Here is a 23,732-nt window from a genome sequence, read left to right as displayed (position 1 = left end):
TGTAAGAAAGAGCCACATTACTTCACTTTTATGTCTGAAAAAGCTGTTCTAAAGCAGTGCTAGTGGCCAAATGTATTGCATGTGAATAATAACGATATAGCAAAAGGTTCGTTAGAGCTAAGAACAAGTTAGATTTAAATACGTACTTCTTCTCACTATGGAAATCAGGTAGCACAGATTTAATTGTCAGGGAAAATCAGAAAAAAAAAATACTCAGGTGTCTAGAAAACTGTTACAGAAATATTTAAACTTGAAACTAAGCATGAAACCAAATATTACTGAAGAGAAATATGTTGTACGAGCTTTACATTTGCTTGTCAATATAATGCTAATTCGATTACACTCTGACCCTTCACCTTAATGCTACACTAATGATAACAGCATGATAAATAAGACTGAACCTTCTGCAAATGTGATTATCACCATCACCCACAGGATCAGAGGACACGAACTACACTAGTAACTGTCCAATTAATCAAAGTTAAGTCAAATCAGAACACAGACTTCCCATTAACGACTTACTGCCTTGTAAAATCTATTTGTCACGGTCATTATATAACCTATACTCTAGAAAAATGTGCAGAATAGTAGGATTAATTGCAGAAAAAAGAACTGCTCAGGATGGTCTGTATACTTAGACCTGGAAGCCACTTTAAAATGAAAAATAGCAACATAGCAAAGTGTCACTTAATCAATGTGGAAGCCCAGCAGGCGCAGCAGAGTAGCGCTGGAGGGGGGCTGTCTGGTCCCAAGACTCATGTCCCTTGAATGGGGAAGAGGGGGGGGGGGGGCTTTTAAATGGGCCAACTTCCACAGAGTAACTCATCTCAGTAAAGGCAAGATGGCACTCGCTCCCTGGTGGCCGCCGTGTGCGGAGACTGTGTCCTCCTGGGAGGTACTTAACAACATCATCTATCTCCATAATACAATCCCACGGACGCCGCCATCCCGCCGAGCCATCATCACCAACGGGTCCTGTGCTGATCGCTGACCTTCAGGAAGAGTCGAGATTGCCTGGAAAAGTGCAAATATAAGTAGCTGGGGACGTGTCATAAACCACTTAAGAAAGCAGTGCAAATCACAGACAAAAAATAAGGAAAAAACAACTGTAGGTTTAATCGTTACAAGCAAAAACGCAAAAAAAAAAGCAGAAATTGATGTTGATTGATTGATTTCTGTGCTGTGTCAACCCCACACTGCTGAGTAACACTAACATAGGAAGGAAGCGTGCATGCAGACTCAGAATGTGGCCTTTGTTATGAACGCACATCTCCAAAGCATTCACTATAATCCGCCGAACAAATTAATGTCTTCATATGCACTCTCGGTAAGCCTTAGGTCAATAACGCTTTTGAATCCTAGTTCACAACTTCATGCCATCACTCAGGGCTCTGCGGACAGCCTTTTTCAAACTCTAATACATAATTCACAATAGCTCCAGTTAAGAAAACAGCACATTATCAAATTAAATCCCCAAATCTCATAGATGAACAAGGCAGGAATAAAAAGGTGGCCAGTGGTGATAAGACAAGTGGACATCTCAGAGGCAAAGTAAGCTATAGAGTCGATTTGTCTGCTATGGCCATGCGCTAGACTGGATGTGAGGTTTGCAGTCTGGAGCCCTAGGGTGCCTTTATCTCTCAAACAAACAGCCCCACGCGCACTCCTCATCCGTCTGCCTGACATGTGCTTCCCTGTTCCCTCTCTCTTCCTCTTCTCTCTCTTGGCTTCTTAGTCGCGGCCGATGATATTGAGCGGTGTGTCGGCGGCTCCTCCTCTATTCATGTCAAACGAATCAATCTCTCTGAGCGCGCGGTCTTTTCCACTTCAATCACGCTGCAGCTTTAAGGAAGTGCTTTTCTTTCGTTTAATAGGAGAAAAAATGCTCCTCTCCAAGTAGCTCTGCCAGACACTTCAGATGAATGACAAAGGCAAATGTTTTGTCAACTTCTGGGAAAACCATTACCGCATTGATTGTCTGACACTAACATGAGTATATAAAGAGATTACAACTGTTCCTTACTGACACTCATTAGTGATTCTCCAGTAGTGTGCATAGGATTAGACTGATACAGACATAATGTGGTGTCAAAGAATAATTTATGCCAACTCAAATAAGACAAGAAATTATGAATATTTATGTTGAAGATGTAGACATTAGGCAAGATACAAACTGACTAATGGTAACAAATATAATTACAATAAAAGCTGAAACAATACATTTGCAAAACGGCAAAAAAATATTTATTAAATGATTATGATTATATAATGTAATGCCATTGTTGGCATTACATTATATGGCATTGTTGGCTCCAAGCCTGGTGGTTCAGTAAAGAAAAATAATCCATATTTATGAATTTTTACCTCAGGATGTAAAAGGCAATTGTAAATAAAAAAGTTTTGTTAGGAAATATACAGTACTCCAACACAACTTACATATTCTTTCAAAAATCCATATCCTCAAACACGTTTTACTGACAGTCACTTTCTTCACAGTTGTCCTGGACGATATACAGAGGATTCTTGCGTGGATTTACTTCAAGGAAATTCCCATCATTCCCAGTCTTTTCTGAAGCAGCACTCTTGGTATTTGGGATGGCATCCTGTTTGCTGTGGCTAGAACGTGTCTCCACTGTGATTCTCAGCTCCTCCAGCTCCTGAATTAGCTGCCGGGAGCCGTGTGCAAGTGTGTGCTGGGCACCAGTTTCCTTGTTGGCTGTCAAAGGAGTGTTAAAGCTCCCCCGGGGGATGGTGCAGCTGGTGGAGTTGGAGAAAGGGGGGCTGTGCTGACGTAGCTCTCCTCCTCCTCCTCCTCCTCTTCCTCCTCTCTCCTCATGTGTGTCTGCGCAGTCTAGCCCTTCGCTTTCAGACTCCTCGCTCTCAGACGACCCACTGCTGTCACTGGAAGTGCTGCTGCTGTTGCCGTGGGATACCACAGCTGAATTCTCCTCTTCTTGCACCAGAAACGCAGCTTTCTCCAGCTCCTCAAGCTCAAGCCCCAAGTCCTTTTTCTCCAGGGATACCTTTTGTAATGCAGTGGCGAGGGCGGTCACCTTCTTGGACCTGCGAAGAGAAGGATAAGAATAGTTTTTGCCGTATTTTTATTTTTATTTTGTTTTATGTGCCGCACAAGGAAAATTGACTTTTGGGACAACTTGATTTGATCTATTTGTATTTCCAATGAGGATGTGTACTATTTTTAAATGTACAGTATGAAATGGATTTATCGTCTTACTCCTACTGTTATTAAAATATCAATTTTGCTACTGGGCTGTTTCTTCCTGGGGATGACATTCCTACTTCCCTGGGGCATTGAAAACAAAAATGAATGTGTTCTGCTATTGTGAACAAGAGAGAAGAAGCTAAAGACATTAAATTGGCTTCAGGACAATTCCCCCGTATAACTATCAGGGGCATTATTCTTTCAGTAATCTGCCCTGTGATTGACAGATAACTGAAAACTGTAACTGCGATTCTGTCACTAACACACCACCCAACACACAGTCATTAAATACATACAGAAGAGAAAGTGCGAGATAAGACTTACCTAATGACACAATGGAAGTATGCAAAGCAGGATAGAGGGATTTGATCTACCAAGCTTTCGTTTAGAAGGAGAAACGATCATAGAGAAATTTTTTAAACAATATCTTTTAATCGATGCCTATCAAAGTGGGGGGTGGGTCAGACAGGGTTAGCTTGCTTTTTGTAACAGGGTTAGAGTGAAATATTCCTGAAAATACTGGTGAAAAAGCAATCCTACATTTCTATAAAAGGGATGGAATTACACAAGCTCGCTATACAATAGACATAGCCACAGGATTAGTATAATCTACAAATATCTACAAATCTAATATTCACAAACCAAACTTCCTGTTAAATAGCTGTATTAGAAGAGAGCACAAAAAACAATGATGTAACAGAAGCTCGGAAAGAAAGGAAAGCATAAAAACATAAAATAACAAACGTAAAAACCTTGTCTTGTAACATCCCTTTTACACTTTTGCTCCAAAGAACACAACAGAAGCTGAAAGAAACATTTATTGCTGATGAATGTACTCACTTAAAAAAGGAGGAGTGGACACTACACATTATTCATGGCTGCTGTGCTGTCGAAAACTTTTGTGAGGGAGGGTGTGCAGCCCCAATTGCCATGGTGATTACAGATGACCTCTTGGGGTCGTCCAAGGCTATTGAGATTTGGGGTGTGCGTACATCGGGCTTTTCTAAGGGGAGGAGGGTATCTTGCCTACTGTTCCGCTAAACTATTCTCATTTTCACACTGCATCGACTGCCCTCTCAGGCCCAATTAACCCACTGCTGGGAACCTAGATGGCTTCTCATTACAGACCCGTCCTAATGAGCTTCCTGTTCTGGTGAGTCAAGTGTTTCTGAGTGCAGTATGTAGGGGGACGTGTATTCATTTAGAGCCCCTTTAGAGACCGTGTAAACAGATCTTATAGTGGGGCAGAACTACATGGATGCATTCCATCTTTGAAACACAAAGGGTGAAGTGTTTGAAGTGAAACTGGTGGTGCAACACACAGATATTATTCAGTGGTGTTTTGCTGTTCTGCATCACAATATAGTCCATGTAAAATCTGTAGCTGTGGTGAGTTTCCTTCCAAGTCGACAGTTTTGTTACGAAGCAGAAACCGTTCATTAATTTAAGACAAAGCTGCCTCCCGTAAGCAAGTGTTATGCTAATCACACACCATCTTTAAATGTTTTTTGGGCTACATCAAAGCTACAAAAAAAACAAAAATACATGAAGCGTTTACACAGTATAGTTCTTACAGCACTTTAAGTACCATTTTATTTACTTATTCAAACACCCACATATTCAGTTCAATAACAGTAGATACAAGAGATCACAGCAGAATGCCAACATAAACTTTGGAGCTGAAAACACATATTAAAAGCTGCAGCTGCTTTGGTGCGTGTCAGTGGCAGACACATCCTCTCAAATGGCCACATCACGTGAAAAACACTTGGCACAAAGGTCTGTGTGAGCGCACCAAACCACCACATTCTTTGGATCAAAAAGTCCGGCAATTTTGTGGCCTGTGTTTTTAGTTGCATTTTAGAGCCAAACCTTCACCACTTGTTTTGGAGAGAAACCTTACTGTGAAAAGCCTACATGGCTTTTATGAACACATTGGTAAGGATTTTCCATCCTGAAGGTACCTGTTTAATACCATGTACACCTGACGGGCCTGTCCCGTTCAGCAGTGTCTTATGTCTCACTGCATGAACTCCATGTGAAAGCCTCTTGTAGTTGTGGCAGTGCAGAAGAACCTCTTTCTGCAGAGCCACTTCAAAGACCACGTCGTATTCACTTTCCCCCGTGGGAAGTCATTATTGAGTTAGCATTGGAGAAGCGCACTTGTTTTCTCTCCCCTCCCTTGCTCTGTGGTGGGGGAAGCTGAGCCTGCGGTGAACACAAAGCCTCTGGTCCAAGAGTGGGGGATAATGTTGTACACAATCCAGTCATTAATACCACACCACTATTGAGGCCTGCTTTAATTAAACACATAAAAAGGCTCTGTCTCTTGCACTGTTCGACAGATGGAGACATGTTTGTCTCCCAAGTTTTCTGTGACAGTAGAAGTATCTGTGAGGCATCTGAATTGAGACAGCCAATTTAACTCCTGACCTCCTGATTTCCCTCATCAGACATGGTGCTCAGTGAAAGAACTACTTATTCAAGAGCCTCAACAAGATAACAAAGATGTGATGTGATCTCAGATTTATTAATCTGTGTAATACAAGCAGCTGATACCTCACTGTGGCACGGGGACACCTCATTCACTTACTGCTGGGAATGAAAGGTTGATTGACAGTGTGACGAGTTCTGAAACAGGCCAAAAAATGGATACCCCTACCATTTTAGCAACTTAACTGTCTGAGATTGAACATACCTAAAAACAATTGTGGATTTCTAGTTTTAGTTACCGGCCTTTTTCATCTTTTAAATCATTTTTGAAAGATGAGATTTTTGAGGTCGTTGACAACATGAATTGAGGCTTTCCATAGAAATGCCTTTTCTGTTTGCAAACAGTATTGAAATGCAACTGTTAGGACGCATCATGCTGAGAGGAAATCTGTACTACTTATTCCTGTTAACAGAGAGACAGTGGTGCCTTTGTTCCCCCCAGCGGGGTTCCTCAGATCTCCTTTGGTGTGGAGGCTAACATCAGATAGAAAGGCTCCATTTCAGTCTAAACCTATGGGACGGACACTTGACAGTTGAGCTCATGCTGCCTTGCATTTCTAGGCCTTTCCACTTAGCAGCTGGATTTCTCATCATAAGGGTGACTGAGAAACAGGAATATAAAGCTGCCATGGTTTGCTACTAAAACTTTGTAAGAGCTTTAAAATAAGACCCAAAAAGAAACAGCAATACCACCTGCGGTATTGCCAATCCAAGCATACACAATTTCACTTAAAATTGGACAAGTTTCAATCGCAAAAACTATGCTGGGGTTTTCCAACTCTGGTTAAATCTTGTATTTATCAGATTATTATTATTTTTTATTTATTTACTTCTCCACAGCATTCCAGTTAAATTGATTCAACATGTAGGCTAAATCTTGCAGAATGTCAACCATAACTCTTGATAACTTGAGTGCGGAGGTCTTTGCTGACAGTCCCTGACCCTGTGCTTAACCTTGTGCCCTGAGAGGTTCCACGTTGCTGCAGCTCCACATGATTTCCCTGCAAAAGGAGGGGGTGGCTGGTGGCTGCTCTGATATCTGCGGATACCTCTGCCCGGTAGTCATTGTCATACACACAATGGATGAATGAGCAGAGAGAGGCCGTCTTAAGCTCCTGAGGGCACCATCGTGTTACATAAACAACACAAGAACTTCATTTTTGGCAGGTTTCGTGGTTGATTTTTTTATGCCCGAATTCCTCCTTCTTGTCCTCCCAACTGCTCAATGAAAACTTGTGTTGGAGACTGCTCACTTGACAGTTTCCATTCACAAGAACCCATGCGTGTCCACTGAGGCGTTGCAGAGCGAAGGCGTCCAATAAATTCCCGCTTGTCAATTTCCACTGTGTCTAATGCACGCTTCTTATTGTTGCAAATCGTTCACACAAAACAAGCAAGAAAGCACCCTAATAGATCCATTTTTCCAAGCCGCTAATGACTTCATCTGGAAACATGACTCTTACACTTACCCTGCAGCACCTCTCTTGTACGCTGCCGTGTTTTTTCCTTCTGTTGGAATCTAATTGACCCAATTAAATGAGGGTGGATGAGTGGGTGGTTTGGAGGGAAGCAATGCTGTAAAAAAGGAAGTCTGTATGATTTAACCGAGGAGGCACTGTAACACAACACCAGGCTTAGGGGCTTTGTGTGCTTCAGGGTTGTGAATCTGCACTGGCCTCTCTCCATGCGCTTTCCTGAAGACGGGGGGAAGGAGAAGACAAAGGGAGGGAAAAGCAAAGCGAGTAGGTTTTTCTTTGGCGTCCAGCGGCTCTGTGGGGGCTTTGGCATCTGAGGACCTTCAAACACACACATTGAAACTAATGGACTGTGGAGGCGCCAGAATCTCGGAACAATCTGCAGATAATTAGGAGCGGTTGGATGCAACAGATTTAACAAAAGAAGTGTCCATTTAGCTTTACAAAAAAGAAAAGAAAAGGCTTTTCACAATTTTTTTTTGCAGTGTAAACAAGGTTAGAAAATGTGTTTTTTGTCCAAGAATAACAAGTTCAGTAGGGCTGCAATGATTAAATCGACTGATCGTGACTACAAAAGAAAAATCATCGTAGTATAGTTTGATAATTGTAATTGTTATCTGAATTATACAGACTCTAAAACACATGCCCTCCAAAAAAATTAACAAAATAAGACAGTGGCATTTTCAAACCAAAATCCCAATAAAACACCATTTGTAAATATTCTCTGTCCAGAAGTTTTCACTCACCGTATTTCAATATTTATTTAGTTTGATAATCTATTTCAAAAGTCTCAAAACAAAATAAGAAAAAAATAATAAAAATAGATAATCGTATCACTAATCAACCAAATTAAAAAAAAAAATTAATCACTGACAACTACTAAAATAATTGTTAGTTGAGTTAAAAAAAAAACAGTGTAACCAGACAGAGGTTTGAACTGTAGATGAAAATGTATGTGCATACCAAATTTTTGTTGTAAGAAGTGCGTTACGTTAAAGACAGACAGGAGTCACTGCAGATCAAATCACTGTCTTTACAAAGTTGTACATTTTACGCTCACGTCTCCTCTTGGGTTGAATTTCAAGGCTCGAAATGCATGCTCTAAATTAAATTAATCAAGTCCCCCTCCTGCCAGTGAGCATCTATTGATTTCCATGTCCAACACGCGCAGCCGGTCGCGTCGCCCTTCTGCTGCATGGAGTGACATGATACGACACTCCACCAGAGGGTACAGATTACATCTCATCTTACCGCACCACTTACAGAGAAGACTCACTTAAAGGAGGATGACAAATTCGGCACAAGGGAATATCTGCCACAGACAAAAACATAGCATACACGATCTGTCATCAGACCTGTCAGACGACACAAAGAGGCTGCCACAACAAGCTGTGTTTTTGATAGCAGAGATTGGCTGCAGTGTGAAAACTGCAAATCTCAAGGTGGTTTGAGCTTTATTGCTGCAACTGAGTGGTCTTTTTTGCACAAGCATTTCAAAAACACGCTCTGAAACAAGCAGTAGACTCGAGAGGTGTTAAAAGCTGCTGCACAAGTGGCTGGATTATGCTGTGTAATATCTTGAAAAGCCCTTATGACCTTTGAAAGGAAAATACACACTTGAAAAAAACGGAAAAGGAGGAAGGCAATAAGTCAAGTCAGGGCTTTGGGAGCAAGGGCTAATCCATTTAGTGATCGATGGAAAGCCAAGTTGGAGTCAGCGTGTTGGGTCAGACTTGACATTTAGTTGCATTGGAAAGTGGAGATGAACAGCAGTGAGGGGGAGCAGAGGTGAATCGGAGCAGAGCAGCTGCTAAAAGACTGATTGAGTCTCTCACTGGGCTGATAGAACTTCACCATGTCCTTACACACCCTCCCTATGTTTGTTATTGGTGTTGGGGACATTTTCAACAGTGAAATGCTAATCTGTATTTGAACGTAATGTGCAATCTTCTTTCCTATGTGGACTCTGTGTATAATATCTAATCTATCTATCTATCTATCTATAGATATATAGATATCTCTATATATATCTCTCTCTATCCATGTAACTTACCCAGTCCATAGAAAAACTTGGCATCACATGTATTTTCAACAACACAAACGTTCCTTGGGAGTATGTTGAAATCGGAACGTGAGTATGGGAAAAAAAAAATGAAATCCCTGCAGACCTTTTATCGTGTCTGCATCTGGGCGCCGAGCCTACAACATCAGGCACACATTTTTCAACTGGGCTTTTTCCAGACAAGCACACCACTTGGCTGAACCCTCGCCAAAAGTAAAACAGCTCATTACTGAGTAATGCGCTCGCAGGCTTACACTTGAAATGTGTAAGTAATTGTAAAATATGAACTCAGGGGTGAAAAGAGTCATCCAACCTTGATCATGGGAGAGGAAAAGGCACATTTAGCATTTTTCGCTTAGGGTCATGATTCCACCCACCTGAGATATGATGAGTACCAGTGCTCATGTGGACTCACTGATGGTAGTTCTGACATATGATACAGTCAAGGCAGCCAGCACCATTTACTGGCTCTGTAAATCACCTGACTCCTGTAAATGATTCTTCCAACTCCATGCACTCTATTGCCCAGATGCATCATGGAGATAATTGTTGAAGAGTATACCATGTGCAAGCGTGGTAGGGATGTCACGACTAACCGGTTTTCCAATTACAGAGAATATTTTTGGCCATGGCAGGAGTTTTTGAACTGACAGTATACCGCAAAAATGCCTAACTGTCCAACACGGAACGCAACACAAGTCAATAACAGGGTGTGTGTGTGTTTGCAGCATGCATTTCGGGACACCTGTTATGCCACAACTTTATTAAAACAGTTTTTAAGTCACTGCGTGTTGCTTGAACCGCTCTTTTTTTCTTTCTCTTGAGTGAGGAGGGGGGCGACACACACACAGACATACACACATCACACACAAAGAGGAGACTGCGCTGAGACAAATGGGATATTAGCTTCTTTTAATTACTTTAGGTCCGTTTAATGTTTAAACAGCGCAATACAGCAATTAGGTGTGCATTAGAAGAAGGCTTAATATTTTAATGTAATTACAAACCCAGAAATTGCATAAATTAGATTAAATGGCACGGAATAAATCCCCGGATCTGTGACATTCAACTGTCAGCACTGCCATGCCAAGCCTCTGGGGCCAGAGGAAACACTGATGTCAGTTTCTTTTCTTTTTTTTTTGTCATTAATTGTGAATAATCGTAAAATCGCAATATTTTTCCTCACAATAACCATAACAAAAAAATGTGATATCGTGAAATCCCTGGAGTACAGTGTGTGTGCATAAACTTACTTGACCCTCTGGATCCAGATGCAGTAGTCTGTGATGTACAGGTCGTTCAGTATGTAGGCTGGCTCGTTCTCTCTGAACACTCTGTGGATATCGAGCAGGCATTTGAGGACACAGCTTTTCCCTGGGCATGGAACACCAAAGAATGGAAAAACAGTGTTATTGGAGCTGTAGTATTAAGGATGACAATGTACTCCAGCTGCTGGCATACACAGCATGCATCCATTGGCTTGAGCTCATTGTTCCATACATAAAAGCCAAGGTAGAGGATCAAATGCAAATCCCAGTAAGCTGCACAGTAATTTGATCCATACCAGTTTGAGAAAACAAAAGCACTTCATTTAAAAATACAGCATCTATATCTCTTCTAGCCTATAAAATGTACACAAATCAGTAAAGGCATCACTTATTGAAAAAGGAGAGGTCGTGTTAATAGGTTAATAGCATCAGTGTTAGTTGCTCTAGAAAATTGTGTTTTCTTGTAAACAAATTCACGGCAAACAGGAACAAATGGAAATAATTATAAGAACATTTTGTTGTATACAATAGAATTCCTTGGCTTATGCTTTATGGGTGACTTTTACACTTCAACAACAAGTGATGAAATGCTTTTTAACTGGCTTTCAACACAGCAAATGCATCACACATGTAAAGCCAAACAGTACATTTGTTATTCTGACTAATTACTTTTTTTCTCATCTGTACTTTCCCATTTTACAGTATATGAAGAGCAAAGCGGCTTGAAAACAAGTAGCAAAAAATGTATATCTCCACCTTGGCAGCTCTGGGTGGCATTGTCCAGAGAAATTCCAGCACAAATCCAAATAAACAGTGAACTCAGAGTGAGGAAAACCTTAGACAAACATTTGGTTCTCATTCAAGAGTCGAGCTGTACAAGGAAAAATGCAGGACCTCACTTCCAAAGTATTGTTCCTTCCATTTAACAGCATCTTGTTTGTTGAAAATAGATAGTTAGAAAATAAGTCATGATTTCCCTGTAGCTATTTTATTACTGTTATGCAAAGTGTGTAAAAAAGTGGTTTGAGTTGATTTGTGCTTAATCTGGCAACACAGTGAAATCTGTTTTAATCTGTGGCATCACTGCTGTATTTAGGTGGCATCTTCTTGTTCTTGTTTTAATTTATGAAGCCCTGTCTTTTCGACAAAGATAAAATGGAATGACATCATCTTTTTATGACACTCAAGGCCATAAAAGCTACAAAAATGTGTAAAAATGACAGATGCAGTAAAAAATTAAATGACATACGTAAAATGTAATTTACAAACTAAAGGACTTCACTGTTCTGAATTTGATGCTTTAAAATAGTCTGAATATGCCTGGTGTTTTGGGAAATTGAAAACAAATGACATTCTGGAAAAAAAAAGTCATTATCACACAATGCATTTATGATCTCTATTTTGGAGACAAAATGTGCTTGAAAATAACGCACTGAAATGGGACTGAACCTGACATAATGAATTGGATTTATAGAGCACCTTTTACTAGACCCAAAGAGCTTTATAGTGCATTATTCATTCACTCCACACTTGGTGGTGGCAACCTACTATTGTAGCCACAGCTGCCTTAGGGCACACCAACGACAACAAGGCTGCCAATCTGCGCCATCCGCCCATCCGACCACCACCAAGGACTCACACAATGACTGTTTGCACTAGAGCTACTGCTGCCCCACTGTGGCACCTGATATTCCCAGCAATCTTCCATCCACTGACAAACAAGTATGACTACATAGAGTGGGACTGCAAAGACTGCATCTAACAGAGACTCAGCAAATTAGGCTTTTGGACCAACAATGTGCCATAATCAAATTATTTTTGCTCAGTTAACATGCTTAATCATGTTTTATTTATTTTATTTTTTTTATTACTTAATGAATTCATTATGAATTAGTTATTCAACTGTCTTAATAAAGTCTAACTGTAAGCTGTCCATATTTACATGGCTGGCTGCACAGTGAGCAGAAGTGCACTCAAAGGTCTTCCGTGTTAGTTTCCTCCTGTCAGTGGCATGTGGATGACAGATGTATAACCCAGAGAAGCAGCTAGACCCTTCCATCTTGTGGCCCCTCAAGCTCCTGCCCACTGGCTCTGCTCTTAAAGCCACTCTGGGGCAGGTGGAAAGGCTTCTTGACAATAGGACATTGCCAGAGGGCTCTTCAAATATTTACCCCTGGATAACTCTTCTTCCCGAGCCGTAACCTGTCTGCTGCAGCCAGCTTCAATACCAAAGACTTTTAGCTTTACCTTTACTTTTATAAGACAAACTTTAGCACATATTTTCACTTGCCTCTCCCTGATAAATTAACGTTTAAAGAAAAATACTGCAGGGCGATTTGTGTTAGTGCTATCTATTTGGGATGGTGTGTAATTTGTTTGTGATTTAGATATAAGAGCTCTTCATGAGTCATTTCTTCTTTAAAACAAAAAAGAAAGTCAACTTACCTTCCATACACCATACCCAATATGCAATAAATTAGCCATTGAGGTAAAGATCATTTAAAAATGTCCAGTTGTGTAACTGGCTCAAGTGATCACTTCATCATGTAGTTCAATAGAAGGTGCAAGCCTAATATTCATTGTAAAGGTCTTTTCATTTGTAATGTTAAAATGTTTAAAAAACCTCACATGCCCTGCCTCTGTTTATGTGACTGCTTTTCATTTGTCTGTGGAAGCTTTTGATTTAAACATTACTTGGGGCTTTAAGGTATCAAAAGAAGTGGTATGCTTCAGCCTAATCTACGTTTTAATCCCTGATGGTCAAAAACAGGACTCAATATAAGTATCTTTGTTTACAGTTTTGTTTTGATTTTTAAAGTCATCTCTGGTGGTAAGATTACTTTGAGGCTTCATTACTTGCATACCTTTAGCAGTCTCAACATCGCTGTGAACATGGGATCTAGCAACAATTCTCTCAGCTCATCCTAATCAGATCACAGCGCTTGACTGGCAGAGTGAATACTTCCTGTTGCTCTCACTAGCGGCTTATTTCCATATTAAAGCGGCGCTCAGTAGAAACCACAGGGTGGACAAAATCAATTAATACTAATTAGCAGCTATAATGTGCTCACAGTGGAGTGAAATCTATCTTCGCTAAGAGCTTGTCTTTACTAGAACATGTCCGCTTTAATTCCTGTCAGACAAAGAGACTACTGGTGTAAACATGGAACAGACGCCGCAGGGTCATGACCTGACTGCTGAGGTCAAAGGTCAGTGTGATAGTGTGACAGTGTGACATGTGACTGTGCTTGTTTGCTCTGGTATTGAGGGCTGATGTGTTGTGTTGCTGAGCTTACCAAACTGAAGAATCTTGGCTGTGTCATGGATGGCAGCGGAAACCATGTCAAAATGTCTGTAAAGTGGGAAGCACAAAGCTCTTCTGCCAAATGATACCAGGGCATCCTGCAAGGAACTGTAGGCCTGAAATACAGAAAGGAAACTAGTGAAGCCAAGAGCATCCATGTTTTTATTATAGGCTCGCATACCCATAACACACATTTTGCTCCAATATGATGCTGTTGAATAAAGATTTTGTGTGGGTAATGTACTTGTTAATTCATAAATGTATGGGGTAAGTGGAAAACAATGAATGACTTAGAAAACTGGATAGTGTGATGCTCTTCTCAGTTTAGTATATGTAAAAAGTACCGGTAACTGTTGTTACATGATGTAATTGTGTAGTTTAAAGTTAAGGACATACAATTTTGCAGTTGTTATGCAAAAAAAACAAAACTGGAATAGCATCTTGTCTGATATTGACCTTTTGGACTGCTTAAAAAAACAAACAAAACCAAAAACATTTGAATAGGTTATTTATATTTAAAAGAAATATTCTATTAAACTACTACACATAAAATATTTCCCATTTTTGAGTTTGTCAAAAGTAATATGTTCATGTGTACATTTGACTGAGCAGAACGGGGTGCATAGCTGCTGCTAATTACTCCTAACAACTCCTCATTTATAGAGCTGGCAAACATAGCCTTACAACTCTTAAACACCTCTACAGGCCTGCTCTGTTAATTGGTGCCTCTCTTTAATCACTGCCACACACTTTCCCGCACCAGCGGATTCTGTGCCTGGAGACAGATGCTCAGATTTTCTCTTTGCGCCTTGTTAAGGATGTGTTGCAGGCTGCGAGTGCGTGTCATCGGGGATCATGTTCTCCCCAAGGCTTGTTTAGCAGCAGTGAATATACAGTCTGCTGCTGCAGGGCGTAAGGGGTGGTTTGGTCACACCAGTGCAGTTGACTGAGGACAAGTAAAGCATCATCAGCTGGAAGGAGGGAGCAGAGCATGGCAAAGGAAGGAGAGGCACCACAGGAAAAAGATTAGGCATGTTCCCACAGTTCTAAGGTAGTCTGATCCATCTCTTAGTAAGACTGCAATCCAACAATCCATCAAACACTACACAAACCATCTTGTGAACTTAGCATTTCTCTTTCAAATATTTAACATCAATAAATGATCATTTGAGTTTTTCCTGGGTATTTGGAATAGTATTTGTGTTAAAGGTAGATTATGTATAGACAGTGTCTTCTTCTTAGGTTCTAGACATTAGATACATGACCCTGGTAGAATAGAATAATCATTTAGAGATGAAACTTATGCTCATGCTTCAGTCAAAATGGGAGTTTGGTTTTAAGCAAACAGTGACAGTGGCTCAGTTGGTAGAGTCTTTGTTCACTGATCCAACGGTTGGCAGTTTAAATCACACTCTCGACATAAACATCATTGATCGAGAGGTCAGATCCACTGATAATGCTGTCACTGTGTCCTTGGGCAAGACACTCAAACCCACCTCGCCCCCACTGTCTGTGTATACCTGTGTATGAATGTGTGTGTGGTTCTTTGATTTGAGTGCATTGAAAGTGGAAAAGCACTGTATAAAAATGTGACCATTTAGTGTCAAATGTATTTTTGTCATGAAAAATATGAATTCAAGCTGCATAAGAGATGTTTTGCTATCCTTTTTTCTCGCTTTTGGTCTGAGAAGGATGGGAAATGTGCATTGCAAATGGCAGTGGCATCAGATCAGCTGTGTGACACACAGACAGGCAGCCAGTCAAACAGAGGAAGTGATTGTATAGCACAAGATGAAGGGAGAGGGGGGATGTGAGGGGGGTGGAGCGGTCTGGCAGAGGCAGAGGCTGTGATTGAGTGGCAAGCTTTAAGGAGCTGGCAGGTAGCTGCAGTCACACATAGTGTCCTACAGTGGAAAATCTACTCAGGCTGGGACTGACTTCATGCTCTGAGAACTTCTCTCTGCTTCCTTTGAGGATGTTTACATTTCACCAAAGGATATTCTGGGTCTTTTCCCCAAAGAAAATCTGTATGTGTGCATCCTAGAGATCCCAAGTGCTTCTTTATACTTTTATGGAACACATATTTTAAAAGATTATACTAATTTATTAGAACTTTTTAATAATAGGTCAATTGTCATTGTTAACACATGGTCAAGGCTAAGTTAGCTTAAAGTACACATTATTCTGAATACTGGAAATACCGGAAATCTAATTACAGGGCATGTGTTTTGACTATAAACAGCAACATAAAAAAACATTAGCAAACTAATGTTTATAATAATTATAAAAAAGTGCAATTGCATAAATAAATAAATAAATCACATAAGTTACTTACCTCAAGCCAACTCAGAGTTCCACTGAGTTTTCGGACAGTCCAAGGTGACTCCACCTGTGTACAGACAAAACTGATCAATCACTGACACTTCAGCTGTTTCCATATGAGTAAGATCTGTTTTCACCCAGAAATCTCATCTAATTTAACTCAATAAATATAAATTTTCACAGTAAGTTCTTCAAAAGGACTATGTATGCAAATAGTCAAGTCATTTTTAGTGGAAGTAATTTATTATTGCTTTTTCAAAACAATCACTAATTGAAGAAACAAGATTCTCTAGTATTGATTTCTACATTTAGTCAAAATAATTGTTTTGATGAATACAGACTCCAAAAATGTCATGTGCTCTACGATGCTTTATGACATCTTCAGTAATATCACTGTAAATGTGCACATAGTGTTTTGATGAAAAACACATTTTGTTGTGAATATACTGAGGATGTCCTCAAGTGGCACTGATCTGGGTAAAATACGGATTTAAATTAATGGAAAGGATAATCACCTGAGGTAGGTGTGTGTAGAGGTTAACACCCTGACATATAAAAGGTAGAAACCATTTATGCTGTTAGTTTAGCAGAGTGACACAAAAAGAGGCCTGGACTGAGCAGTGGGATCTGCTGTAATCTTTTAAGGCTCTGAATGGAATAGGAGGGAGACTAGAGGATTTGGGGATAGAGGGCTTTGTCATCCGGGGCTAAGTGCTGCGCAGGAAGGGTTGCCTCTTCACAGACACTCACATTGTGCTCGCCTTCGGTGGAGCGCACTTCATAGCTGTAAGCCAGCAGAATGTCCACCAGGCTCAGCCACACTTGGCCACGGGTGGTTTTGTCATGCAGGTAGGAACGATTGGTGAATCTCCTCAACTGCTCCTTCTCCTCTTCTGTAAATAACACACCTGCAAAACGAAAAACTGTTAAGTGTACAATTAATTCATTTACAAACTAAAGATAATCATCAAAACAGTCAACTAGCCTGATTAATGCTGCTTTTAAAATACGCAGATCAACGTTTTTGGACAATCCAATCAGAGCTATTCGTTCCTATATCCTTGCATCATTCAGAACTAAATATATAACTTCCTTTACCTCTGATTTACAGAGCTTAATGCTTTGTTAGTTGACTCTGCAGAAATTGTTTCTTTTTTACTCAAAAAGCCATGTTTGCTTTAACATGGATGGAACATGTGCTTCTCTGACTGGTTAATCACACACCCATCGGATAACCATCGGCATCAATCACATCCATCAGAACTTGTAGCATTAGCCCCACTTCCAGACAAGTAAAGTATGGGGAAAAATGTGTCGTTTTGACTGGCCAGAAAAATGAAAAAGCAGGATAATCTGTTCCTCATAGATTCAATTTATGTTCATTTTCAATGAATGCAAGTGACACACTTCTCTTGTTTAGCAAATAATTAACCAAGCCAGGCTAATTCAACCAGAATTTTAAATTGTAAACTCAGCTCACAATATCTGAAAATCTTCCCATCTCCTGCATTCAAGCATTGTAAAGAGAGTGAACATCGCATTCTAAAAGAGACATCTGCCTAATGGGGATCCAAGGCAAACCTAATGGTGTGATACAAACCCACTGCATCCCTATTTAAGCTCTCTGCATCATTCAGTATTGAAAAGAGCCAGAGTGCCAGCAGGAAGAGACTGTTTCTCTCTCCTCACAGGAGCTTAGAAACAGCTCAGAGCAATCTTTCTCTGCATGAGAGAGAAGTCCCTGTGCTCAGCCTCAGATGTGGCGTGAATCATTGGTACACTCGCTGGGGCAAGTACACAAAAAAGTACACACATTCAAACTGTACTGTTGGCCTGGCATGGAGATTCCTGCTGACTTGTGTCATCTTGTAGCTCCCTGCTGCTCTACCTGAGTCCCCCAGCAGTGCAGCTGCATCAGGACAGCACAGCATGTGAGATCAGACATGCACACAGGCATTTGCTCCATTGTGTCCGCACAGCAAGACATCTCACTAGGCATGAGGTGGTGTGCTAATGTGTTTACCAATAGTGCTAAATGTTTCAAGCTCTATTTGAGGAGGGAGAGTTCTATTCATCTCTTCTGAATGCTCCCTGCACATGAGGCATAGAAACCAGTTATCTTTGTAATGCTTGTTTTATTTATTGGTTGAAAAAAACTAATTAAAACTAATTAAAACAGTTTTTATTGAGGAAAAGAAATGTCTTCTAAAAAGTCCAGTTTCATTTAACTGAATTTACCAACTAATTACAGGGACAGTGGCACTTCTCTGTTTAATCGAGAATGAGTGATGGTTAGCAGAGCAGATGACCAATTTGTTCTAGCAGACATTATCAGAAGTCTTCAATTAATAGGAAATTAATTTCTGACCCTCGATCTGTTTCAATTACCGGTAGTTAGCGTGATACACCAAGTTGGTACTGTTCTCTACAGGTCCGGATGGTATGATATAAGTAAGTAGGTACTCAGAATGAAATAAGAAACGAGACAGATAATTTGTGTGCTGTGATCTATCCAAGCAGGTAGAGCAGTCATCTTTAAGACAGTTATTAGCCAAAGGGTCACGGGACATAAACTCATCTTAAGTCAGCCATAACAAAGTGTCCTAGGTAAAGTGAGAGCACTCACTTGGGTCGATTTGACCAGAATGAACAGGGACAGCTGTGAGCCGTCGGTCTGATGGCCCTGGCACAGGGTCACTTTATACATCATTAGTGCCTTGGTTCAAGGTATATTAAGTTCAAGTTCATATTAAATCAGTCAACTGACAAATAAATCACACTATGCACAAATCTAATTAATGATCCTCTTTTTACAATAGCCAGAAAGTTTTTGACAGCACAGTGCACAGGACCCTCCTGACCTGATCTTGTGACCGACAAGTGTTCACAGTGAGCTGAGGCTAATGCTACTCAAACTGTCAATCAAGCCATTAAGTTTAATTCAGCCCATTTATCTACGGGCTCTGACTGAGCACTCAGCCTCAGAATACAGAATGAATCCAGAGTGAGTAGACGTGGCTATGGGGAATCCCAGGATCAGCTCTAATGGCCTTTGAGTGGCTGACTGATGGCCGCTCATCTGCGATCAGACCAGTGTGCTGCTGCTGGTAACTCCTCCTGTGATAATGCTATCTATTTAATCTAAATCCCCTCTCAAGTGTGCCACAGTCACACACCAACATAAGCTGTGGATATGAGCCCAGCATCTGCTTAAGCACTGGAAATGTGGGAATCCGCAGCCTGTTAGGAACACCACAGAGTAAAATTCAATTAGCTCCTACAGTGCCGAGGTCTCACAAGCTATCAGTACCACTACAAAGGGACATAGTACTAAGCAAAGAAGATATAAACAATGTGCAAGGAGCAAAGACTAGTAGCACTGTGGCATTAATTACACAGTTCTCACTGGTGTTCTGGCACTGTCTCACTGGTGTCTTTTCTGTTGATGTAGCCGGAGGTAGCTCTGTAGTCTATGCTTTGAGCTCTGACCTTCCTCTGAAGACACTAGACAAAGGACAAATGCTTCCACTGGGAATTGATACTGAAAAAAAGTCAAAGGCCTGTAGACACAAAGTCTGGCACAATGCATTTGGAATATTTAGACACATTTGTTAAGCCATTGTTTTACTAACATGTCTTGAAGATACACAGGCCTCTTTATTTTTGGTAGCTTTAATGCCATCTCCTGGTGGCCTTCAGTAAGTACTCTCCTGTAGCGCATAAGGACAGAGCCTGTTTAAATGTGCTGTGATAAAGCAGTTTCTCTCACATACTGGGTAAAGTTATAAGTTTTAATGCATGCTGGATATAAAAACATTAACTGGAGTCTTCATTTTGATTCTTGCTCAATCATTTAGTGAAGTGGCAGTTTTAAATGAAAAAGAACTCACCAGCGTCTCCTCCTTGGTCCGAGGGACACTTCAGCTTTGTCCACCATGGTTTGTAGTTTAATAGCCCTTTTATTTCATTGTCCTCAAATAAATCAGCTCTGCGATAGAAAGCAGACGTGAGCGAACAGGGATAGCAGTGATACAGAATGTAAATGTTCCTCGCACTGATGATCTCACAGGTAATGGTCTGGAGAGAACGCCAAAGTCTCTGCTTCCTGCCGGGCCCGTCTCCTCTCTGTGGCTGTGGTGCCTTCTGGGTTCTTAACATCAATCACATCAGCCAGTTCTTCCTGATTGAGAACATGACATTGTATACAGTTATTAATATCAACTTTGTGTCATTATACTGACAGTGTTTCCCATTAACAGAAAAGACTACGGTACTCCCTCCCCCCATAGTGTAAAAAGAACAGGGACTAGACATTGGCATCAACAAAATCTCACTTTGTTGGTCCATGGATAACATAAAAAGTAACTACACTGTTCAAAAATACAGCTTAAATATGAAATATAGGCAATAAGTGACATTTAGACTCCACAAATAGTATGAAAGAAAATCATTAATATAGAAACCATCTGTGCCACCGCAGTCTGAACTAAATCTATGGGAAACACTGATTAAGGATGTTATTACCTGTAGTCTAGCGAACACCCCAGTTCTCTGATTGCCAAAACCATATTTGTGCATTTGTGTCAGTTGCTCTTCCGGCGTCTCCTGGTAAACCAGCTGCTCAGTTTGCCAGTCAAACTCTTTTTCCTCTTCTTCATCTTCCACATCTTCACCTTCTGCACCTGCACAGCGAGCGTTGACATGTTTCATAAGACGATATAAAAGGTTTGATAAATTAGACATCAAGGAATTGCATAAAAAAGGGTGATCTCGATAATAACAGCTGCAAAAGTCCAGACTCTAAAATTAAAATATTAACATAAAAAATGTATGTTATACTTGTATAAATATTCTTCAGTTAACAAATAAAGTGCTAAATGTCTGGTAGACATCAAGCCTTGAATGCAGGACACTACAGAATTACTAAAGAACTGAAAGGAATCAATCAAAATACAACTTTGAGTAAGCCAATCATAAGCGAACACCATGATAACATGGGTAAGAGTCATAGGGTCTAAATCATAATTTAAATTCAATCTTACTTACAAGCAGTAACTTCCTCTATCAGTGGCTTTGCTGATTTGGAGCCTTTTGGGGCCAGTAGGCTTGTCAGCAAATCAAGACCTTCAAAATGTTCTCCGGCTGTTTCCTTTGGAACCCGAAGAGTGAAGAGCCCTAAAAACCATAACAACACACACAGTTTGGTTCTAGACCATCTTAATTTTCTAAAAAAACAACACAAATTGAAAAAAAATAATAATTCTGACAATATCCACCTATACTGTCAGAATTATTATATCATATATGGCTATTTAACTAAACAAGAAACAGTGTACCAATAAAATTACAATGATTTGGTTCTAGTGCAAAGATAATTAGATGGTCGCATTAAGATAACGCAACAATTCACTGTTTCCAAGTGTGGAAGCTGAGTAATTGTTTTAGACGCAGGCCTAAAAAAGGACAGCCAAAGGATCTTAATGACTGCTCATTACAAGTCTAAACAAGGACACTAATTGGTGGTGCTTTATAAGCAGATGGTACAAGCTTCTTTTGAAGTGTGGGTTAACAGAGGCCATGCTGACTGGTGACAACGAGATGTCACAGTCCATAAGGTAGACATCTACATAAAGACAACTTCATTACAGCTGATTAGGGGCAAGGGAATGTCAAAGATACACCACGCTGACAGAGCCACCACTGAGGGCTGAGCCAATAACCGCTCTGATGCCCCTTATTCTCCTGCCACACACAGCACAAGTATGAGCTTCTACCCAGTGTCACTGAGGCAGGCGTTACCGAAACATTACATGCCAGATGGCTCCAATGGCCCTTAAAATGGGATTAAAATACATGATCAGTTAGTTAATTTGGCTTGAAGGACTTGAGTTCAAGCTAACAAGACTTCAGGGATCATCTATAAACAGAATAATGAAACTGAATAAATATGAATGATTTAAAATCGCACATAATTTAATCAATACCATATTCCTTGGAAAATTTCAGCAAATTAAATTTTTTTATTAAAAAACTGTAAATGAACATACCTTTGTCAATGTTGAATATGGCCTTTTCTCGTCCATCCTCCACAATTCTTCCTGGGAGAGTAAGCCTAAAAATAAAACAACACATTTAGCATAGACCTAATAGAAATGTATAGTATATAATGTCACACTCACCTCAGAAAATATGGTTTAGCAAAGAATTTGAAATCATTTCCATCAATGTAGAGGTCAAACTCTGAAGTCCGGGTATAGGGTACACGGATGCTGAGGGTGAGGTATTCAGGATCCTGGCTCAGCTCAAAAGCTGGAGTTAACATTATGAATGAAGTATGACAAACCTGTGGGAGCAATAACATCAGAGACACTGCATGAACCACAGCCCTGCTGACAGCATGCCACCTTGTGGCTGCCTCTTAAATGTCATTTATTAACTGTTCCCAGGGCGTTTGAGTAAATACTGTAAACATAAAATAGTCTGCAAATGAATTAATCTATACGACTATAAAACATAGCCAAAACAAATAATTCTATACTTTGGATGTCATTGTAAACTGTTAGCTGTAACATGTAACCCAAAAACTTTATAAACATTAGAGATGAAGACGTGGCTTTCGTCGCTTTTTCATTTGTATTTTTCAGTGAATCTAAACTCACCTCTGGCTCTGTGCAGTTCCTCGTGTGAGATGTTGACATTTACTGTAGCATCATGCTAACAGCACCATGCTAACAGCATTTAGCTAACAGCACCGACAACAAACCTCTATTGGCTTTTGTTACAGCACTTACGACAAAAAAAATCTGATCATTAAACACCGGAAATGTAGGAGAACCCGTACCGATGGAAATAAGCACACGCCAAACAAACAGACTGTGAAAACAAACAGACGAGTGAGTAAAAAGTGCAGGCTCGTGTCTGTGATGCAGCGGCCATGTTTTACCATAAAGTACAAACACAGAGCGCAGTGAAAAGGACAGGACATAAAGTCACACGAAACATGCACATTTTACACTTCACACAATAGATACACCATATTTATACAGTCTAACTCTTAAGCACTGTGACTGTTTTGTCCTAACGATACTGAGATTATGTGGCTTAATGAATGAGTTTGATATGACACCCACTACAGTTTAGACACAGGACAGATTCAGTCAATCAGATTAAAAGTTGTGAGTTGTGTTTTATTTCATTCACACATGTTTGAGTGATTCTGCATTATCAGTCTTTCTAAATCTCTAGTGAAGGTGTTTGGAGTTTAAAAACACGGTGAAGCACTTCCTGTATTACCACATGACATCACAAGGAGTGTTTCTGTGTGAGAGAACAGCCTAAATATGCAGGATTTGTGTGTTAAACATGTGTGAATGAAACACAACTCCAGGTCTGTTTGTGATGAGGAAACATTATAACATAGATTAGAAAACATTATTAATGTCCCTCAAAATAGGCCTATTCACAGTCAGTGTGTAATGCAAAAAATCACAACTTCAACTTCAAACAAAAAAAAACCCCATACGATTGTGGTTGGTGATTATTGTAGGACGGGCCAAGTATCACGTTCAGTGCACAGCAGAACAGT

At 40.2% G+C, this 23,732-nt stretch overlaps 1 protein-coding gene across 1 annotated transcript; it reads right to left on the bottom strand.

Annotated features, from left to right (window-relative positions):
* Positions 1-1,488: 1,488 nt before the first annotated feature.
* shq1 (SHQ1, H/ACA ribonucleoprotein assembly factor) lies at positions 1,489-23,104 on the bottom strand. The gene is made up of 12 exons (XM_033966648.2): positions 22,807-23,104; positions 22,327-22,490; positions 22,195-22,259; positions 21,194-21,322; positions 20,672-20,829; positions 20,215-20,327; positions 20,038-20,135; positions 16,898-17,055; positions 16,161-16,214; positions 13,818-13,941; positions 10,507-10,627; positions 1,489-3,063 (listed from the first exon to the last, which is right to left on the bottom strand). The coding sequence occupies exons 1-12, from the start codon at positions 22,843-22,845 to the stop codon at positions 2,472-2,474; spliced, it is 1,815 nt and encodes a 604-aa protein (XP_033822539.2). The 5' UTR covers positions 22,846-23,104; the 3' UTR covers positions 1,489-2,471.
* Positions 23,105-23,732: the final 628 nt, after the last annotated feature.

The sequence above is a fragment of the Periophthalmus magnuspinnatus genome, chromosome 5 (genome assembly GCF_009829125.3).
Source record: "Periophthalmus magnuspinnatus isolate fPerMag1 chromosome 5, fPerMag1.2.pri, whole genome shotgun sequence".
NCBI classification, from domain to species: Eukaryota; Metazoa; Chordata; class Actinopteri; order Gobiiformes; family Gobiidae; genus Periophthalmus; species Periophthalmus magnuspinnatus.
Note: the sequence above shows the minus strand (reverse complement) of the source record. Positions and strands in the feature narration are given on the sequence as shown.

Coding starts and splice junctions, on each gene's coding strand:
- shq1 (XM_033966648.2), bottom strand. CDS start 22,845: ATGTCAACATCTCACACGAGGAACTGCACAGAGCCAGAG. Junction 20,328..20,671: donor GGGTGTTCGCTAGACTACAG/GTAATAACATCC, acceptor GTTCTCAATCAG/GAAGAACTGGCTGATGTGAT. Junction 13,942..16,160: donor GAACTCTGAGTTGGCTTGAG/GTAAGTAACTTA, acceptor TCTGTATTTCAG/GCCTACAGTTCCTTGCAGGA.